The sequence below is a fragment of the Podarcis melisellensis genome (genome assembly GCF_964234715.1).
Source record: "Podarcis melisellensis genome assembly, chromosome: 13".
In the NCBI taxonomy this organism is placed as follows: Eukaryota; Metazoa; Chordata; class Lepidosauria; order Squamata; family Lacertidae; genus Podarcis; species Podarcis melisellensis.
The window spans coordinates 7326847-7345823 of NC_138545.1; the positions used below are offsets into that span (position 1 = coordinate 7326847).

General features: G+C 49.4%; 1 protein-coding gene across 13 annotated transcripts; it reads left to right on the plus strand.

Annotated features, from left to right (window-relative positions):
* Window positions 1–1292: 1292 nt before the first annotated feature.
* Window positions 1293–17103, plus strand: RBM23 (RNA binding motif protein 23; the record flags this gene model as incomplete). 13 transcript variants are annotated; one of them, XM_081886588.1, is made up of 16 exons in its annotated part: window positions 1294–1442; window positions 6166–6294; window positions 6409–6489; window positions 8209–8256; window positions 8384–8454; window positions 8540–8590; window positions 9138–9317; window positions 10164–10217; window positions 11068–11185; window positions 11405–11557; window positions 12200–12337; window positions 12447–12512; window positions 12597–12804; window positions 14734–14832; window positions 15482–15566; window positions 16185–17103. In XM_081886588.1, the coding sequence occupies exons 2-16, from the start codon at window positions 6259–6261 to the stop codon at window positions 16186–16188; spliced, it is 1392 nt and encodes a 463-aa protein (XP_081742714.1). In that variant the 5' UTR covers window positions 1294–1442; window positions 6166–6258. The 13 variants fall into 13 exon arrangements, with proteins under 13 accessions (XP_081742715.1, XP_081742714.1, XP_081742706.1 ...); XM_081886580.1 differs by having other exon boundaries at window positions 1295–1442; window positions 14731–14832; XM_081886585.1 differs by having other exon boundaries at window positions 1302–1446; window positions 14731–14832.
* Between the last annotated feature and the right edge of the window lie 1874 nt (window positions 17104–18977).

Here is an 18977-nt window from a genome sequence, read left to right on the forward strand (position 1 = left end):
AATTTGAGGGGGGAAATCACAACACTACTTTTAACACATACAAAAGTTAAAATACTAAAATGGGTTAAATTTTCTTCAACTTCCTAAGCATCAGCAGGTGCCGAAAAAGAGTACAGTGGAGGCACCTGCTTGATGTCAAGAGGCAGGGAGTTCCAAAGTGCCCTAACAGGTCGAGTAGGCCCTGTATGTAGGGCAAGGCACCTGCGTAGGTTTCTCATTCAAAAACGCTTCAGCTTTTCCTTGCTGGGCAGGGTTGTGGACCCACAAGCGCCAAAACTAGTTGCAAACCAGTTTAAATCTGATATGTGCTCTGACCGCAGGAGCAGCTTATATGAAGTACTGTTGCCATTATCATTTTATCTGATTTGGTGGTGTGCCCTTTGCCCCCAAAGGAATGTAAAAGGAAATGGCTCTTTTGTGCTTGATGCAGGATTCACGGGGAAGATAAAGGGGTGGCAAAATACGACTCCCGGGTGTCCCATTTTATATGTGTCCCCCCACTTTATATGGTTTAAAGGTGGAGCGAGATGTGCCCCAGGGGAGGGAAGCCATCTTGGATCGGGCTGGGCGATGATTGGCTTCCGCCGCAGCCCGTAGGACCGCGGGAGTCGCAGCAGGCCTGTGGTTCTGTTGCCATGGCAACTGCGCGGCACAGCCCCCCCCCTCCGTTCCATCTTTTTTCACAGGAGCTCAGCGGCTTTTGGCTTCTACCAGGAAAGAGGCCTTGCCGCCGCCGCCACGAAGCAACCAATCAGGGATTCGCTTCCACCACGAAGGCCTCCGTCCAATCAGCTCGAGCGATTGGGTGCTGTTTCCTAAGCTTTTCATAAAATTAAATAGCTTGAGGAGCCCCCTCTCCTTCGAGGAATGACAGCCAATGCTGATTGTTATGGCGAACAATACACTTTATTTCCCCCCGCACTTTTACCCAATCAGACTTCGTCCTCACAGTTCCTCCGTCGTTTTGGCCAATCGCCTTTAAGTATATCCCGCCTTCGGCCCACCTCCGCCTCGCAACCATTGGTTCCACTCGGGGGCGGGGGCGAAACGAAAACCTTACCTCAAACGTTCCTGAGCCATTATCGAGTGAGCATCGAGATCGCGGCTTGGAAGCCCGCCTTCGTGCCGTAGCCCGACCAATCGCCGTCTTGATTGTAATGACACCCCCCCTCCCATTTCCCCGACCCTTCTTGCTCTTTTTCCTCCTCCTCCTCCACTCTTAGCCAATCAAGAGCGCTAGAGTCCACGCGCATGCGCTTTGGGGCCTCCGCGAGGCGAAGGAGAAGGGAGGGGGAGCTTCTGGAGGGAGAAGTGTTCGCCGCCATCTTAGCATCGCCGCTGCTGCTTGTTGCGGCCGCGTCTGAGGAGAGAGCGAAAGACTTTGGAGCTGACCCGGGCCGGAAAGAGACCTGTGGGGTCTAACGGCCAAAGGGGAGGGGGAGGTGGGTGAGTGACTTCGAGAAAGGCCTGAGGGGAGGGAGGGGGGAAGAGCCCGGAGGCGCCGAACGGGCAGAAGTGGCGGCGGTGACGTCACGGTCGCGGCGGTGACGTCAGCGGGAGGGGTTTCTAGGGCTCCCCGCCGTTCTGAAAAAGAGACGGGAGCGCGGGCCGAAGGGCCGCAGACGCCGCGAGAGGCAAAGGGCGGGGCTTTGGGGAGGGGGCGTGGCCTGGCCTTGGGTTGCCCTCCCGCTTTCCTTCCCACCCGCCTCCCGCATTGCGGGCGGGGGCAGGTGGTGGACGAAAGGCCAGGTAGGCGGCGCAGGGTCTCCTTCCGATGTGGGGGGAGGGGGTTTCCAGGCAGGTAACAAGATGGTGCCTCTGAGCCTAAAAGAGAGCGGGGGGGGGAAGGGGTGCTAAACATGGCGGTAGGTGTGCTTTATATATGTATGTATGCTCATCCTTATTAAATTTATATGCCGCCTTTCATCCAAGAATCGCAGGGCGGTTTGCAACATAAATGTTCAAGATGTATGTGGCTCATTTCCTACTTGCAGGCGGTGTTTGTTTTTGGAGTGGTGGTATAGCTTACTCCATTTTTAAAGAGAGTTAGGACTCGAGGAGGGCCAACCCCCCTCGGGATAAGAAAGCTTAAGGCCACACTTTGGAGTGGGGGAGATGTCTGTTGTGGTGTATCCATTGTACTTCGGTAAACGTAAAGAGGGCCTTTGAAGACTTTGGTGGAAAAGTGGGTAGTGCATATACATAGATATGGATGCTGTGAGGTTCTGATGTTGCAAGTACATGATTGCAGCCTGTTGGGTTCCCTTTTAGACTGCAGATCTAGTATAGACCTGTGTATCTTTCCTAAAAGGTAAACGCTGTTGTGTTGAGGTTAGCATGTATGGTATTGCAGTCCCCTCGTTGCCAACCTCATCAACTCTGAAATATGGGTAACTTTGACAGTCAAGTTGAAGGCAGAACAGGTATTAAGAGATCTGTGGGAATCTACTATTTCAAAGTTCAGTAGATTATTTGGGGTAGGCAGAGAGTTGAAGAAGAGCTAGCAGGAGTGGAGTGTTGGAGTGGAGTTCTCTAGGGATATTATTTAGGGGAATCCTTCAAAACGTTGTGAACCATTCTTGTCTGTCTCTAGATTCCGCTAGACTGAAAAGTCAAAATAAGGGTTTATTTAATGCTAGGGGTAAGCAATGTGGTGCTTTCCTCATGTTGTTGGAATACAACACGCCTAATAGTCAGGGGAGATGAGAATTGTAGTATAAGAACATTTGGAGACTACCCCTGAGAATATGGTGGCTTCTGCTCATTTCGTTTCCTTATAAATCCTCGTTTCAGGATAACGATTCTTCAAAGGCAACTTGCAAGAAGCATTCAACCACATATAATAAGAGTAATAAACATCAATGTATGAAAAGCCCTCACAATTTTTCCCATCCAGCCATTGTTGGTAGTACAGTATTGCCCTATGGGAGAGTGAAGGAAGTGTAGCCAGAGAAGACTCTGGGGTGGTTTTTGCCTGCCGCGAATCCTTCCCACAGAGCAGTTGGTGGTAGGTAGCCCTGTGGTGGAGAGGGAATAATTCAGCTGGAGCAGGCTGTGAGTTGGAATACATGTGTGAGCTCCTTGACCAAAGTCTAGTAAACAAATGACGGAGTTGGAGTTGCATGTTTTGTTTGTTTTGGTGTTAAAGAGGACTTGTCTTGTGGCCATAGGGCACCTCACCTATATCTGACATGAACGGAATAGAACAGGGGTGAGGAGCTTGTGGCCGTCCAGATATTGCTGGACTACAACTCACATCACCTCTCACTTACTGGCCTTGTTGGCAGTGGTTGATGGGAGTTGGAGTCCAACCAGCTCTGGAGGCCCAAAGGCTCCCCACAATTGCCTTAGACTAGTGGGTGTCTGGAGCTACAGGTATGTATATCAAGCTGGTCATAGATTTCATGATGGAAAACTTGCACACTGTAATAAAACCTGAGCAGTAATTAAAGGCTGGAATTGGGGAGAGTAGGGAGCAAGCAGGTTCTGCATAGTGAATCCTTAAATTTGAGGCTTGACGATCATCATAGATGTTTTATCATTTTGATACTTTAGAGAGCCTTTCTCAACCTTGGGTCCCCAGATGTTTTTTGGCCTACAACTCCCATGATCCCTAGCTTACAGGACCAGTGGTCAGGGATGATGGGAGTTGTAGGCCAAAAACATCTGGGGACCCAAGGTTGAGAAGGGCTGCTTTAGGGCAAGGGTAGTCACTATTGGCACCTTCCATTGGATGTTGACTGCCAGCTAGGGGTGTGGGGTGGTGGGGGTTGCAGGCCAACAGCTTCTGGAGGGCACCACATTGGCTGCTTCTGTTTTAGGGGATACAAAGATTTGAAAAGCCTGAGATCCAAGTGAGTTCTTTATCGGGGTGGTTTAGATCCTATGTTCTAGCCTCTCTCTGCTAGCTTTCTTTGGTGTGGTTAAATTCCTCATGATGGAAACATAATATCTTCTACTGTACCATGAAGACTAGAGCTGGGCAACTCTGGATACTCCAGAAAACATCTGCAAGTGACTGGAAGAGCAGCAGTTCCTCTGCATCTTTTGTCTGTTAACATAAGAAGCCCATGCATGTTGTCATGCTGCTATACACCATGAGAGATCTTAACTAAGGTTGGACACATTTCAAATTCCAAGGAAACCCCAAGCTTAGGCAGATATTTGCATGTGAATATGCATGGTCTGTTGGGGGCACTTTTTAGGCTTCACCAGAATATGTAAGCTAAAAAAACCCAAGAAAGAACACCACCACCCAATGCAGAATAAAGGCTGTGTTTGGTAGCCTGTAGGAGTTATGGAGAGTTTTCTAGGCCATGCATGGCCATTGGGAATACTTCTGAAGTCCATTTTTAGCTTCTGAGTCTTCAGTAGACTGTGTGTCCTTTAAAAGCTGTCACTGTTGTAATAAAGCTTAGGCATTTATCGAGAGAAATGAAAAAAATAATTGTACTGTATTATCTAGTGGATACTGTCACTTGATCTTTCTGCCTGAGTAAATCACTGGAAGGTGGGAAATTTTTGCTTCTGTATCCCAGTAAATGATCAGCTACTATTCTAGAGCAAGGTTCTCTTTTTCTATGGAAGAGTTAAAAGTCCAAAAAACTCCAGGGCAAAGGTGGGGAGAATTCTACAGCGTGACAAAACTGATTGTTTGAACGAAACAACAAGGACTAGAAACTTTGAATCAACTTTAAATTTAAAACAATGTTGTCTTTTCGCTGTTGGAAAGCTACATGAAGGTTCTTTCCTACATGTATACTTAGGAATTTCAGAGGAAGCCCCTCATAAATTATTGCATATGTACAGACTATGACTCACTATTCATGAGGTATTTGACAATACACAAACTACATGAATTCCATGCATCCCAAAGTTGCAGGTTTTTCTTAGCCTTAGGGTTACTGTCGGTTGTGTGAATCTACTGTGGGGCACTCTTAGGGCAGTGGATCCTGCAACAGACAGAGCCAGATATGCTTTCCTCCTGTCAACAGAAGTCTGCAACAACCCAATCTACTTTGCTAACAGTGAAAGCAGCAAAGAGGAAAGGAACAGGCTAGAGTTTCTGATCAAGCAGCTCTTCCTTCTTCTCTGAATGACTGACTGGCTGTAGGAGGGGATAAGAGATGCCCACTTCTGGTTCTTCTACTGCCAGTGTTGGATTAGGGCCCCAGTGCTCAGATTCTTAACACTCACAGTATACGTACAAAAGTGTGCAAGGTTTCTGCATAGTAACTTCCTAGCTCAGGTAGCTAGAGTAAACTTAGAAGAACATGGGAATTTAAAAGGTTTGAAGAACAATGTGTTTTGGCAGTGGTGGTGTGTGCCTAAAATTGAGTACTGCTACAATGGTATGACAAGACCATTTTCATGTAAAATCTGATGTTGCCTGTGAAAACTTCATGGCCATAGAGAAAACAACAGCTCTCCTGTTTGCTAAAGACTTAACTGCTCCATCCTATGCAAAGTCCTGTAGAAATAAGTGCAAGGCAGTTCAGAGTAGAGATATTTGGGATTATGAGATGTTAGTACAGATCTCTGGTTTTCTAGAGTGAAAATACAGGTCCTCATTTACAAAGGTTGCCAATACACAGTCCCCCTCTGTCCTGTCTCTGCTCCCCCTCTAAAAAAGTTATCGGTTTCTGGGCCCAAACTTTGATTTTATTAAAATATGTCACATAATACTTATTTCCCCACATCCACTCCTGCCCACCTCATTCTAAAGCAAAAATGTTGCAGCCAGTATTTTGCAAGTGTATCTGACAGGCACCCCTTTACCCAGACGGAGAAGTGGGGTGTTTTTATTTTTTACTCTCCTGGGGGATGTTTTGCAGTGTGAGGTCTGTGGAAGGAGTGTGGAGTGCAGGTTCCCATGTGAAGGAATTTACTGGGTAGATTGAGATCATTCTAGATTAGAAGAGGAGGCAGGGGCAGGTTGTGAGAGGAGAGAGATTGTTTGCATGGGAGGTGGGCAGGCAACCTGAGATGCTCTTTCACGTTTGTCTTGGCATTCCAGAATCCCAGAGGTCACATGGTGGGCTCCAGTTGGTTTTTCAGATCCGTAGATTCTAGAACTCTAGCGTATCCAAGCAACATGCACGGTCCTCCCTGCCCACCCCTGCGTAGCCCACTTCTCAATTTCACTCATGCCTCCATCTTCTCCAGGCTGTGATCGAATTCTTTGCCTGCTAGAAGCCCTTCTCCACTAGCAGCTCCTGTGTCTCGGGGTGGTGGGGAGCCCACCCGTTTGGGCCAGCCATGGATCCGGCGTTCCCCAATCCATCCCAGGACCCAGTGAGTACCCACCCTCACCCCCTTCTCTTGTTCTTCGGGAAGGTAGTGTTGTGGGGTTCCATTGCAGGGAACTGTGTGTTTAACCCTTCCCCTCTCTCTTTCTCCGACTTGCAGAGCCAAGAGGACGGCATGGCCTCGGATGACTTTGATATCGTGATAGAGGCCATGTTGGAGGCCCCGTACAAGAAAGAGGAGGTAAGGAGTGAGTTCTTGAAAGCAGCAGCAGCAGCACCCCCAGCCTGTGAAAAACGGGGTTCTTAGCCATGCTACCAAGATTGCAGTGTGGTGCCTAATGCAGTCCCTTGTATAGCTCCCTTCCCTGAGGGCCTCAACTTTTTTTTTAATAAAAAAGTAATGATTCTAGCTTACATAGCTGCATTTTATTGTTTCCATTGTTAATGTAAGGCCACCAAAGAAACTGGTTATTGGCTTGCATATACATGCAGGCCACTAAAGATGTGAAATCATGTTACTTCAGAGACAAGCTTATTGGATCAGGAATTGCCAGTTGCTTGCCACAATTCAGCCACCATACTGCCTAGGGTCTAGAAAATAAAATAAAAACGTTCCTTCTCTTTGATTAGCCTTAGACCACTTGTCCTCTCCATCCCTGCCAAAGAGCACCCAAACTTTGCAGCAGAATAACACATTCCAAAGAAAGCTATGTGCATTTGTGTGACATGCCGTTTCCCCCCTGGCCTTTATTTGGTTAAGGTAGTTCCGGAATGCACTTCTTTAGAAGCAGCTCCCATTAGAAATCAGTGGGTGCGAATCTGGCCACGATTTTGGCCGTGGTGACCGTTTATCTCTTCCTAAGCATTGGTTGCATGTGGCACTTTGCCCCACCTGCTGTTGTGACCAGAACAACAGCATCCCATGCAGAGCCTTGGCTCATGCAGTTATTAGCTCGAAAACAACAAATTCTGTGTTAATTAAATAAAGGAATTTTGTTGTTGATGATTCCGACTGCAGGTCCCCGGTCCCGGTCCCCCCCTGGAAACTGAATGCTTGCCAGGTAAATGTTCCTGGAGTGGGTTTTGGCAATAGGAGAGAACTCAGTTAAGTGTCACTGGTATTTTGGGTAGGCTAAACACTGGGTGAAACGTTGTTGTTTTTCTTTACAGTAGAAGTTGGGGTTCTCAGGGAAGCAAATCCTGCACCAGTTTCAAAGTGGGTGTAAGGCAAGCAGATTTGACCCTTCTTTAAGCAGAGGGAAACCCCCTTGAAAGTTGAGTTGCTGAAGATCAACTACTTGCAACAATTCTGCGTTGAACAGTATATTGTGTTTTTTTAAAGGAAACAATTCCTGGTAGTAGAATGGTGGGCAGGGGGAGTTTTGGTACATGCCAGATATGAAAAGCTAATAATTCTAACTTTCCTAATGAAAACTCTTCGGTTTTCAAACTTCAAAAGTGACTTCTCTCCCTGCCAAAGAGCCCTGGAGGCCCCCCTCCCAGCATTTGGTGGGGGGCAGGCCTATATTGGGGTGCATGTGTGTGTTTTGCTCTTATGTCCCAGTCTGCTGAGGCAGCTTAAGTACTCAGTTGTTCTTGCAGCTGTGCTCCTAATTTTTACGAAAGACAAAACATTAAAAGCGTAGTATCTTAAAGCAGCTGCGCCCTCCAAGGAACGGGAGGCTGCGGCTGCTTTAATTGTAAGTGTTGGGGTTCTGGGTCCCCCCTCCCATGCCTCGTATAATTAATGAGTTTGGACGTACTGCCAGTGATTCTCCCAGGTCCCTCAGATGTGCTGCTCTGTGCTAGATATATGGGAAGAAACGTGTTTTGGGTTGTTGTTGTTTTCTTGGTTTGAGTGGGGTGAGGAATGGTAGTGTGTGTGTGTGTATGCCCCCCTCTCCCTGTGTGTCTCAGTGACCCTTCCCTGCTGGGCCCATCCCTCCTGTGTTTGCTCCAGGCCCAGCCAGGACCCTCAAAGCCACCAGCTGATCCCCCCACAGCACAGGTAATGTATGAAAGCGGTCGGGAGCAGCTGGGGGAGGGCAGAGTGGGGCTGGGCTACAAGGCATACGAGGGAGGAGCAGGGGCTGCATATTACCCCCCTCTCTTTTGTCTTCCGACCCTTTTTCCAGCCGCCTCAGGAGGAGCAAGCAAAGGACGCAAAGAAAGAAAGCGCTCCCAGCAGCAGCGGGGAAAGCAGCAGGTGAGTTGGTCCGCTTCCTCTGGCCTTTCCTTCTCCCCTCCCTCTTTCCTGCGCATCTCTCACCTTCCTTCCTTCCCGATTGCAGCAAAAAGAAGAGGAGCAAGAGTCGTAGCAGGAGCCGTGACCACAGACATAGGTAGGTAGGGATGGGCTCCAACCAGCACAGAGAGAGGACTGAGCAGTGAGCAAGGAGCTGTGTGGGTTGCTAGTCTAGGACCCCCACTTGCCATGGCTGGCAAACATGTAGCTGTCAGGAGCTTATTGCCTTCTGTCCTTCCTTTTCCAGGGAGAGCAAGAGGGGGAGCACTTCCCCTTGCATGCTCCAGAGAGATTGGAGGATTTTGGCCAGGATGGTTGGATTTTAGCTGCATGCATGCATTTCAGCCAGTATCTTTGGGCAGATCCACGCCATACATTTAAAGTGCATTCGGCAAACTTCCCCCACAGACTTCCCAGGGGAAGGGTCCTGGCAGTTGTAGCGCTGGGGGGGGGGGGACTGCAGTTCCCAGGATTCTGAACGTACTTTAAATGTGTTGTGCACCATGGGGTGAAAGGAGGACCTGGTATCACTCAGCACACTTAGTTCCCTGTCCCACGGTCCTGCAGTAGGAGGCGCAACGAGGGCAGTTTGAGGGAGGCTGCCATTCTTCATACTCCTTTCTTGTTCTTCAAACCTCTTCTAGCCGCAGTCGGGACCGAGACCGCCACCGCAGGCGCAGCCGCAGCAGAGATCGCCGTAGCCGCCACCGGAGCAGAAGTCGCCACCGGAGCCGCAGCCGGGACCGCAGGCGGGGCAGCCGGTCTCGCAGCAGAGAGCGCCGGCGGGACGAGAGAGTGCGCTACCGGAGCCCCCCACCCCCTGGGTAAGGGACACTGCCACAGTCCTGTCACAAAAGCCCCGGGTGATCAAATGTTTAATGCAGAGAGAGGAAATAATTCGTCTTAGCTGTGTCAGCAACAGGGATGGCTCGAGAGGCTGAGTTAATGGCCTTCCTTCTGAGCTTCTCCCTCATTCTCCTCTCCGTCTCTCCCAAATCTTCGGCCTGCTCTGCCACAGCAGTGTCTCCATGACATGGCTTGAAGCTTTCTCCACCCATTGCATATCCCAGAAACAATCCCCCCCCCATTTTATTTAATGCACAAATCTCTCTTTTTAAAAATGAATTTCAGACTGGATGCCTAACGTGGCTGACAATACACAAGCAATGCAAATGTATTGTACAATACAAATGATACGTACAATAATCAATGTACATAACCACCTTTGGCCTTCCAGGTGTTTGCTTAACCACAACCCGGATGATCCTTGACGCTTTGTTGTTATTGCTGGGGCTGAGGAGGTTGTAGTTCAGCAGCATCCGGACGGCCAAAGGTTCCCACACTGGCTAGACAATCTATATATAAAGAGTATAGGATTCCTGCTTCCTATCTGAACCCTGCCCTGGAAGGTGTTTCAGGTGAAAGAGCTGAGAAGGAAGCAACAGTATTGGGAAGTGGGTAGTATATGGCAGCAGATAGTAGCAGTGGTACTGAGCCTCTCCTTTGATAGCCAGGCTGTCACTTGCCTTGGGATGTTTTCTCTTCGCTTTGATCTCAAGCAAATGAGAAAGGACTTGGTAGTTTGTGTATTTCGACAGTGGTTGCTCTGTTTATGCTCTCGTGGTTGAACTAGGCCATCTTGCATTCTGTCCCATTCCCTTTCCTTGCAGGCGTCGGTTTGGGCACAGCAAGAGTCCCTTGTACAGAGAGAAAAGCCCCCTCCGGTGAGTGTTTGCGACTGGGGAGGGCTGGGTGGTGCTTCTTGGGCCAGAATAATAATGATGATGATGATATTATTTTTTTATATGCTGCCAATCTCACTGGGTTGCCCCAGCCACTCTGGATACCTTACAGCAAAATATAAAAACACAACAAAACATCAGATGTTAAAAACTTCCCTATACAGATGTCTTCTAAAAGTAAAAAAGTTGTTTATCTCTTTGACATCTGATGGGAGGGTACTCCATAGGATGGGCACCACTACCAAGAGGGCGCTCTGCCTGGTTCCCTGTAACCTCACTTCCGCCAGTAGGCCCTCAGTGCTGGATCTCAAGTGTTCAGGCTGAACAATGGGATGGAGATGTTCCTTTAGGTATACAGGGCTGAGGCCATTTAAGGCTTTGAAGGTCTACACCAACACTTTGAATTGGGCTTGGGAATGTACTGGGAGCCAATGTAGATCCTTTAGAGCCGGTGTTATATGGTCCCGGTGGCCACTTGCAGTGACCAGTCTAGCTGCTACATTCTGGATTAGTTGTAGTTTCTGAGTCACCTTCGAAGGTAGCCCCATGTAGAACGCATTGCAGTAGTCAAAGTGGGAGATAACCAGAGCATGCACCACTCTGGCAAAATAGGGCACAGGCAGGTAGGATCTCAGCCAGTGTACCAGATGGAGCTGGTAGACAGTTGCCTTGCATGCAGAATTAACCTGCACCTCCGTGGACAACTGTGAGTCCAAAATGACCCCCAGGCTGTGCACCTGGTCCTTCAGGAGCACAGTTACCCCATTCAGGCTTGTTGAGTTCCTCCTCCCAGGTTTGAACCTCCTTGGCAACTTCTGCTTTTCTCCCACAGGGAGCCCTTGGGCAGCTTGAGCCCAGAGGAGCGTGATGCCCGCACTGTCTTCTGCATGCAGCTGGCTGCCCGCATTCGCCCACGTGACCTTGAGGACTTTTTCTCTGCTGTCGGCAAGGTTGGCCATCTCTCCTCCCTCCCCCCATTGGCCTTTGACACCTGCTTTATTTCCCCCCCCCTTCAAGTGCAGTCTTGAAACCCACAGTTCCCTCTGTGTTCTGTATGGTACCCAGTGATCTCAACCAGAAACGCCTTTTTAGTCGTCCCCAGCTGCACTTCTATGGGCTTCCTGCAGCCGTTCAGTCTCTCACTTGCCTCCCCTTCTACCTCCGAGCAGGTGCGCGATGTGCGGATCATCTCCGACCGAAACTCCCGCCGCTCCAAGGGCATCGCCTACGTGGAGTTCTGTGAGATCCAGTCGGTACCGTTGGCCATTGGGCTGACAGGGCAGCGCCTCCTCGGGGTGCCCATCATTGTCCAGGCCTCCCAGGTGAGGTGGGAGGGGGGCGGGTAAGGAAACTTTGTATGTGTGGCCTGAGAAAGAGAAGGAAGGGTGTGGATTGGGGTGGGTGTATGTGACCCGGTGAACACGTTAATGGCTAAAAATGGAGCTAGAGATGATGCAGAGAGGTGAAGCAAAGGAGCGTTGGGAGAACTGGCAGGGTTGGGTTTTTAAGGAAAGGGCTGGAAGCTCTTAAAGCCCAAGCCCAGAGTTAGTAAGATGCTCCTTTGGGCATGTTTGTGCATGCTCCTGCCCAAAGACCAGGGGATGAGGAGCTGCTTACACTTGTGTAAGACTCATACCCAGCTCTCAACCTTTTATCACTGTTACTGTTTTTAACATTGCGAGCCATCTTGCGGGAACAAATGTTTGGGAAAAAACATTGGATTTACCGTATTTTTCGCTCTATAACACGCACCCGGCCATAACATGCACGTAGTTTTTAGAGGAGGAAAATCCGTAGGCATGCCATCCGTAGGCATTTCCTCCATAACACGCACAGACATTTCCCTTACTTTCTAGGAGGAAAAAAGTGAGTGTTGTGGTGCAAAAAATACGGTATTTTTTTTTTAAAAAAATGCCTATTGCTTGTGGCGGTTTCTAATCCTCCCTGGTTTTCCCTGGCCTTAGGCAGAGAAGAACCGGCTGGCAGCCATGGCTAACAACCTTCAGAAAGGCAGTGGGGGGCCCATGCGGCTCTACGTTGGCTCCCTTCACTGCAACATCACCAAAGAGATGCTGCGTGGGATCTTTGAGCCCTTTGGCAAGGTAGGAGGCCGTAACTGGGGTGAGGTGGGAGGGCTGGAGGAGCGAGTGGGCAGAGCGTGGGGGGGGGCTCACGGAGTTCTGATTTGTGGCTTTTTCGTCCTGCGTGCAGATTGACAGCATTGTGCTGATGCGTGACCAGGACACCGGGCAGTCCAAGGGCTATGGCTTCATCACGGTATGTATCTCTTCTCACCTGGCTTTGAAGGTGGGTGGGGAGCCTCAGAGACTTCCCTTTTAAAGCACTTTCTTCCCCTGTCAGTTTGCAGAGGCTGAGTGTGCCCGGCGTGCCCTGGAGCAGCTGAATGGTTTCGAGCTGGCCGGCCGACCCATGCGGGTGGGGCAGGTCACTGAGCGGCTGGACGGCACCACCGACATCACCTTCCCGGATGGCGATGAGCCAGAGCGGTCGGCCCTTAATCTCAGCACCACTGGCTCCCAGCTCCAGCTCATGGCCAAACTGGCAGAAGGTGAGTTTCCTGGTAGGAATTGAGCAACGAGGAAACTGGGAGAGATTCCTTCACATGAATCATGGAAACAAACTGATTTGTTTATTAAGTAGTGATAATGCCATGCAGGGAGCAATAAAAGCAATATTAACAAGAAGATGGATGTCTGGAGAGCAGCAGTCTTTAAAAGCTTGGCACTACAATTGAGGGTGTTGATCTGATGGGAAGTAAATTTTACGGAAGGGAACGGGTACCACCAGGAAGGCACCTGCTTCTAGTAGACATCTGCCTAGCTTGCCTCTAGGGGTGTACCTTGCGAATAGGACCTCATCTCTAGATCTCTGTTTTCAAGAGATTGTACAGTAGAAGGACGGTCCTTCAGATATCCTCTTCCCAGGCCATTTTGGTCTTCTTTAAACCTTTGTACTCTCTTTAACTGGGAACACACCAAAATCAAGTAGTTGGGCAATACTCAGGACCGCAAGACCTTAAGGACTGCCTCTCCATATATGAACCTGGACTCTGCGATCACCATCTGAGGCCCTTTGTGTGCCTCTTCCACAGGAGGTCCAGAGGGTGGCAACACACAAACGGGTCTTTCCTCAGTGGTTCCCCACTTATGGAAGACTTTCCCCAGGGAGGCTCGCCTGGCAGATTCATTGCATATTTTTAGGTGCCAGGTGAAAACGTTCCTCTTCTATTGGCCTTTGGCTAATTTAATTGCGCAGGCAGGGAATGTATTGTTTTTGTTTGGTGTTACGTTATATATTTTTGTGTTTTTATATTGTGAACCGCCCTCTGATCTTTGGCTGAAGGGTGGTATAGAAAATTTAATAGTGATAGTAATAATAATTATAGTATTGTGACCAACTGAAATGCCACAAAACATTGAACAACCTTCCAAGTTCTCCAGAACTCTTTATGAAGCTGGAAGTTATGCAACCCCAGGGGTGGGGTGGAGGGATGAGGAAATCACAATACTTCAGCCTCTCTTCTATACTTTCTTTATTAACAATTATGGTAGTGGGCAAGGAGAAGAAGAAGTCGGTTGCCCCCTAGTTCAGATATAGAGAACTTCAGCCCCACCCATACCTGTTGGCTAATTACACCTTTTCTTGCATCGGTTCTATTGGAGGGGATGGAATAAATCTGTATCCCTTCTATGTCTGTGTCAGCATGTAACAGCTCCTTCTAAATTAGAACCCTTCGATGTACTTCATTTTCTGTTCTCATGGAGAAAAGAGTTAATGTGGCAGAAGCGGGAACACTGTGCCTCCCTTTGGCTGCAGATTAGGGTCTGCTTCCCTTCTTCCCCAGGCCCCTCTGTTCAACATGACAGGAGTCTTGCTTCTTACAGAGGTCAATGCTCTCTGCTATGTTCTCCACATAGCCTGCCTCGTAAGATTGTGAGGATAAATTATTAGAGGGTGCTGTCCTCTCTGGGGCTTCGTGATATGCTGGGAAGGAAATCAGAATAATATGATGGGGAGAGGAGACACTTAAGAGGACAGTTGCGGTTCCTGCAGAATTGTCCGAAATGATTACAGCTGACCATTTAGTGGGAAGGAGAGCAAAAAAACTTCATTGGATTCATCACAACAGCTTTCACTGTTTTTGAGCATTTAGCCATACTAAAAGAGAGATCCCCTTGGAATCCTTCAGTTGCTTCGGAGAGTTTGTGTGGCCACCTGCAGTTGAGGGGTGGAGATTTGGGGGGAGCTTCTGTGCACCGAAAAGTGCCTATCACTAACCTCAGACTGGGTTTTGGGGGAGTGCAGGGGAAACTTTTGAAAGGGTCCTCATTCACGTCCCAATATACTTGTGGCTCAGGCAGCAGCCTAGGGCAAAGAGTTGTTAAATCACTTAACGCCTTCTGCTAAGGAAATGCTTGTTGGAGGAAAAGGTGTCTGTGGCTGAGTCTCCCCTTTGGTGCTTCTCCCCTCTCAGCAGGTTCCGGGATCCCCTTGTCAACTACAGCCGCGGCTCAGGCGGCCCTGCAGCTCAACGGAGCGATACCCCTGGGAGCACTGAACCCAGCTGCCCTGACAGGTAAGGTGGGGAATGTGTGCGATCCATTGGGTGGGCTTGTTGGGGGGGGGGATGACCCTGATGAGAACCTTGAAGAGACATGAGGTCCAGCCACAATCTTTAATAAAGCATCTTTAGCAAGGAGACAGATCCCTGACCATTGTTGTCCACTCATGGGAATTGTGTCTGGAGATACCTCTTTATACTGAGCCAGTCATTGGCCCCATTTGTCGGCTCTGACTGGCAGCAGTTCTCCACGGCCTTGGGGATAGGCCCTTTCTGCCTCTGCTGCATGAGCTTCTCTGAACTGGAGATGCTGCAGATTACGGAAAATGGGTCACTCTGCGTTCAAGGCATGCATTCTGCTATTATCCAGAGGATGAAGCTTTTCTAACCTGGTGCTCTTCAGATCTTGTTGAACCATAATCTCCCATCACCACTTAATATTGACGATGCTGTCTGGGGCTGATGAGAATTTGTAGCCGAACCTCTTGGGGGCCCCCAGTGGGGGATGATTACCCTGGCCATAATGCAACCAGACGTTTGCCCAGCCTGCTTACAGAGGTCTCTGCTAAGAAGCTTGCGTAGCACCCTAAGGCACAAACCTGTTTTACCACTGTCTTGTTTTGGGAATCTCTTAATGTTTTACTCTCTTCTTCTCCACTTCTAGCTCTCAGCCCAGCACTGAACCTGGCTTCACAGACATTGGCTTCCCAGTGCTTCCAGCTTTCGGGCCTCTTCACTCCCCAGACAATGTGAGTGGCTGAATCACAGAGACGGGTGGGGCAAAGGTTGTGTACTATGTGCCGGGAAATACCATGGTGCCTGTTTAATTTCCCTCAGCCAGATTGGGCTGATACTCTCTTAAATTGGTGTGTGGAAATGGAATCGTCCTGGCCTAGTGTTCTCCTGCATTCCCAGAATGCACTGCCAGGCTGTTCCCTTCCTGCCTTATACCTGAATCCCCCTCACTTCTAAACTTGCTACTCACAGATGCCAGGAATGGCCATCAATGTTCTGACAGTTTTCCTCGGGATATACTCAGTTTTCACATCAAACAACTTCTGTGTGATTTTTCTGAGCTGTGGTGTTTTGGCACGAAACCTATGTGGCGAAGTGGGGTGGAAGGAGAGAGGTGGTTTGCCAGAAATGGTTTTCCAGCCTTTTCTTTTTTTCTTTTCTTTTTTTGTCTGCAACCTTGTGGCTCAGAAAATTCTACTTTTAGAAACCGACACACAAAGGCCTAATGTGCCCTCAGTATTTTATGTTGGTTATCATGTGCATGCATGAAATCTGTGCAATTGGATTCTGGACGGAGAGGGATTATACTGTACCTTCCTAATCCTTGTATGTCTGTCTCTCTCTCTCCCCAGGTAACTCAACCCGGTTCCCCCCCTGCCCTCCCTCTCCCACGGAGCCAGGAGGGGAATGATCATCTCCACATCATCACCACATCACCGCCCTCATTGAATGCAAGGCAGAGCGGGATGGACTCTGAAGGAACACCCCCTCCTCCTCGGGGCCCCTTCTCAATGCGAACTGATTTTACTCCGATTCCCTTCCCACCAGGAGCCTGGGGTGGGAGGGGGTTGGTGTTCTTCCCCTTGATTCTGGAATCATAATCGGATGTGGGGGACGGGGGGGGGGCTGCGTTAAATCCCCTGCATGGGACCCTCAGGAGGACCAGGGACCCGTTTCCCCCACAGACGTGGGCTCTCAGCATCTCTTCTTGTTTTTTGCCGCCTCCTGGCAGAGGCCCTGCGGGGCTTGCAGCGCCAGGGTGTACATTTGCCATTCCTCTTTCCCACCCTCTGCTCTCCAGTGGTGTGTTGTGGGTATTTGCTGGACGGCTTCATGAATTGAGCTCATTGCAGATGGGTGTGCGCGTGTGTCTTGTACATAGCAGAGAGGGAGGAAATGGGGAGAGTCGAGAACCAGCATTTGGGTGGGAGGCCTGGCCCCGAGGGGATATCCCCCCCTCCTTCCCAAGCAGTGTTTTGTAATCCCCTCTCAATCTCTCTTGAGGTTGCCTATAGTGTGGGGATGTCGTCCCGTTCCTCCCTTTCCTTTCCCTCACCCCTCCTTTTTCTTGGGTCTGTATCCTCTTCTTGATGTTCCCATTTTCTGCCGCACCTTCCCTCAAACGAGTCCCTTGGATCACATCTTTCCCCTTCCCCCTCCATCCCCAAATTTGAAGGTGTATTTTGGTTTTCTTTTTATCTGTCTTTTAATTTTTTTCTCTTTTTTTCTCTTTTTTGCTTATAAATGAATAATAAAAAGTCACCAAATGTAGCTAGGTGTGTTTTTCATTTTGCGGCAGTGAAAGGGCAGCAGGAGGTGAGGTTGCTTCTACTCCTGGAATTGAGGGGCAGAGGTGATGCACATCTGCAGGTTGAGGCTGAAATACGGGGATGAAAGTGTTATTGGGAGGGTCTGTCAGGTTAAGACTATTGGTTGGAGAGACAGGGAGGATGCTGTGGTTCTTAGCCTAGATAAATGTTTCCAAACCGTCTGGGGGCAGATGCACACTTCAGTCATGTACACCAAATTAAGTCAGAACTGAAACATCCTCAAAGCTACCCAAGCATTTCTCCATCAGGAGTGATTGATGGGTCTGCTCATGCCACATGCCACAGACAATTGGCAAAATTGCCACCCCTGGCAGAGTCGATGCGTGGAAGGCCCCAAGGCCAGAGGAGGCAGTCCAGGGCAGCCCTGGACTGGGGTGGGCAGACTTTCAGGCTTGCTAGATCAACTTTTGTTTCCTCAAAATGAGAGCCAGGTCCGAAAGCTATACAATTAGAATTAAAGAGTAAGAAGCCTTGAAATTCGTTCTCCTTGCCAGAATTTGCGCACACTAAAAGTCCAGAGTTTGTCAGCTTGTTTTGGCAGCCTGATGTAGGCAGAAGAAGTCACATTTTTGTTGCTCTTGTCAAATAACTGGGAGTCTGAAACCTTGTTGGTCCCAACAGCAGATCTTGAGATCTACCATTAGATCTTGATCTGCTTCTGTCGACTTGCCAGGAGCCTTTGGTTTTTAACTTGTTTATGGCACATCACCAGTCTTCCCATGGCTCCCTGTTCAGGAATGACTGATTTGAGAAAGAGAGGGACTGTTTTCCACCGACGCTCTGGGCAGGATGCCTTGCTTGAACGGTGCAAGTCAACATCCGCGGTTGGGCTGCCTGGGTGTCCCTGGGCCAAATTCAGCCCACTCGCCATCACTCATCCCTACACACCCTCCTTGTGACTCAAAGGGGTCTTTTGATCCTGGTTGGCCCACCTAAGCTTGCCTCCTGGTGGGAAACAGCTAAGAGCCATGGGCTACCCCACCCCACAGGATTTCCTGCAGCTTTTATTCCCAGGGGGTTCCTCGAGTATGCGTGATCCTCTTGCCCGGCAGAGAGAGTGGTTAGCATAGAGAAAATGGCTGTTCACAGCACATGTTGCCCAGAGCTGCCACCTTGTCTTATTTTCTGATTTTCTCCTCTTGTTCTCTTTGCTGTGTTTAGGGTTGTGAAATACAAGGCATATGTTGGTAATTGGGTCAGACGTTCACTGCTTGGGTGAGTGCAGATGTACATGCATTGATGCGCTTCGGGGGGTTATTTTTGCTCCTGGTCTTGCAGGAAGATGGCCAGAGCCTGTTCACGGCGCCACATTAAGTTGCTCAGCTGTGGCTGTTGTTTGTCGCTTGAAAGCCACAGGATCCAGCTGGTGTGGGAGCGGAGGAGCAACCCTCCAGCTCCCTTCTCCATCCTTGTGACAGAAATGTGTGACTTGTAGGGTGTGAGATTATTATTTTCCCCCACCCCCATGCTGGTTTTGCTCATGGATATCTTGGCAGATCTTTTTCTTCTTCCTTTGGAGATGGAGGGTGTGCAGTAAATTATGTGACCCATTCTTCTGCTGCTTCCTCCTCACGACTTCTCGGTTGCCTGCTCCTGGCTCCCAGGTGCTGCTTCACTCTGAGCTGCAGATGGCTCTGAATGTACTGCGAAATCTGTCGGCAAATTCAGCACCCCCCCCCCCGAGCCTCCTGCAACCTCTAGCTATGCACCTGCAAGGCCTCCCCTAGGGACACGGAGAGTGATGATCCATAAATAACTTTAACCTCGTTCTCCCGTTTCCCAAATGGCGTTCCTTTCCCCTAATTACAAGCCTGG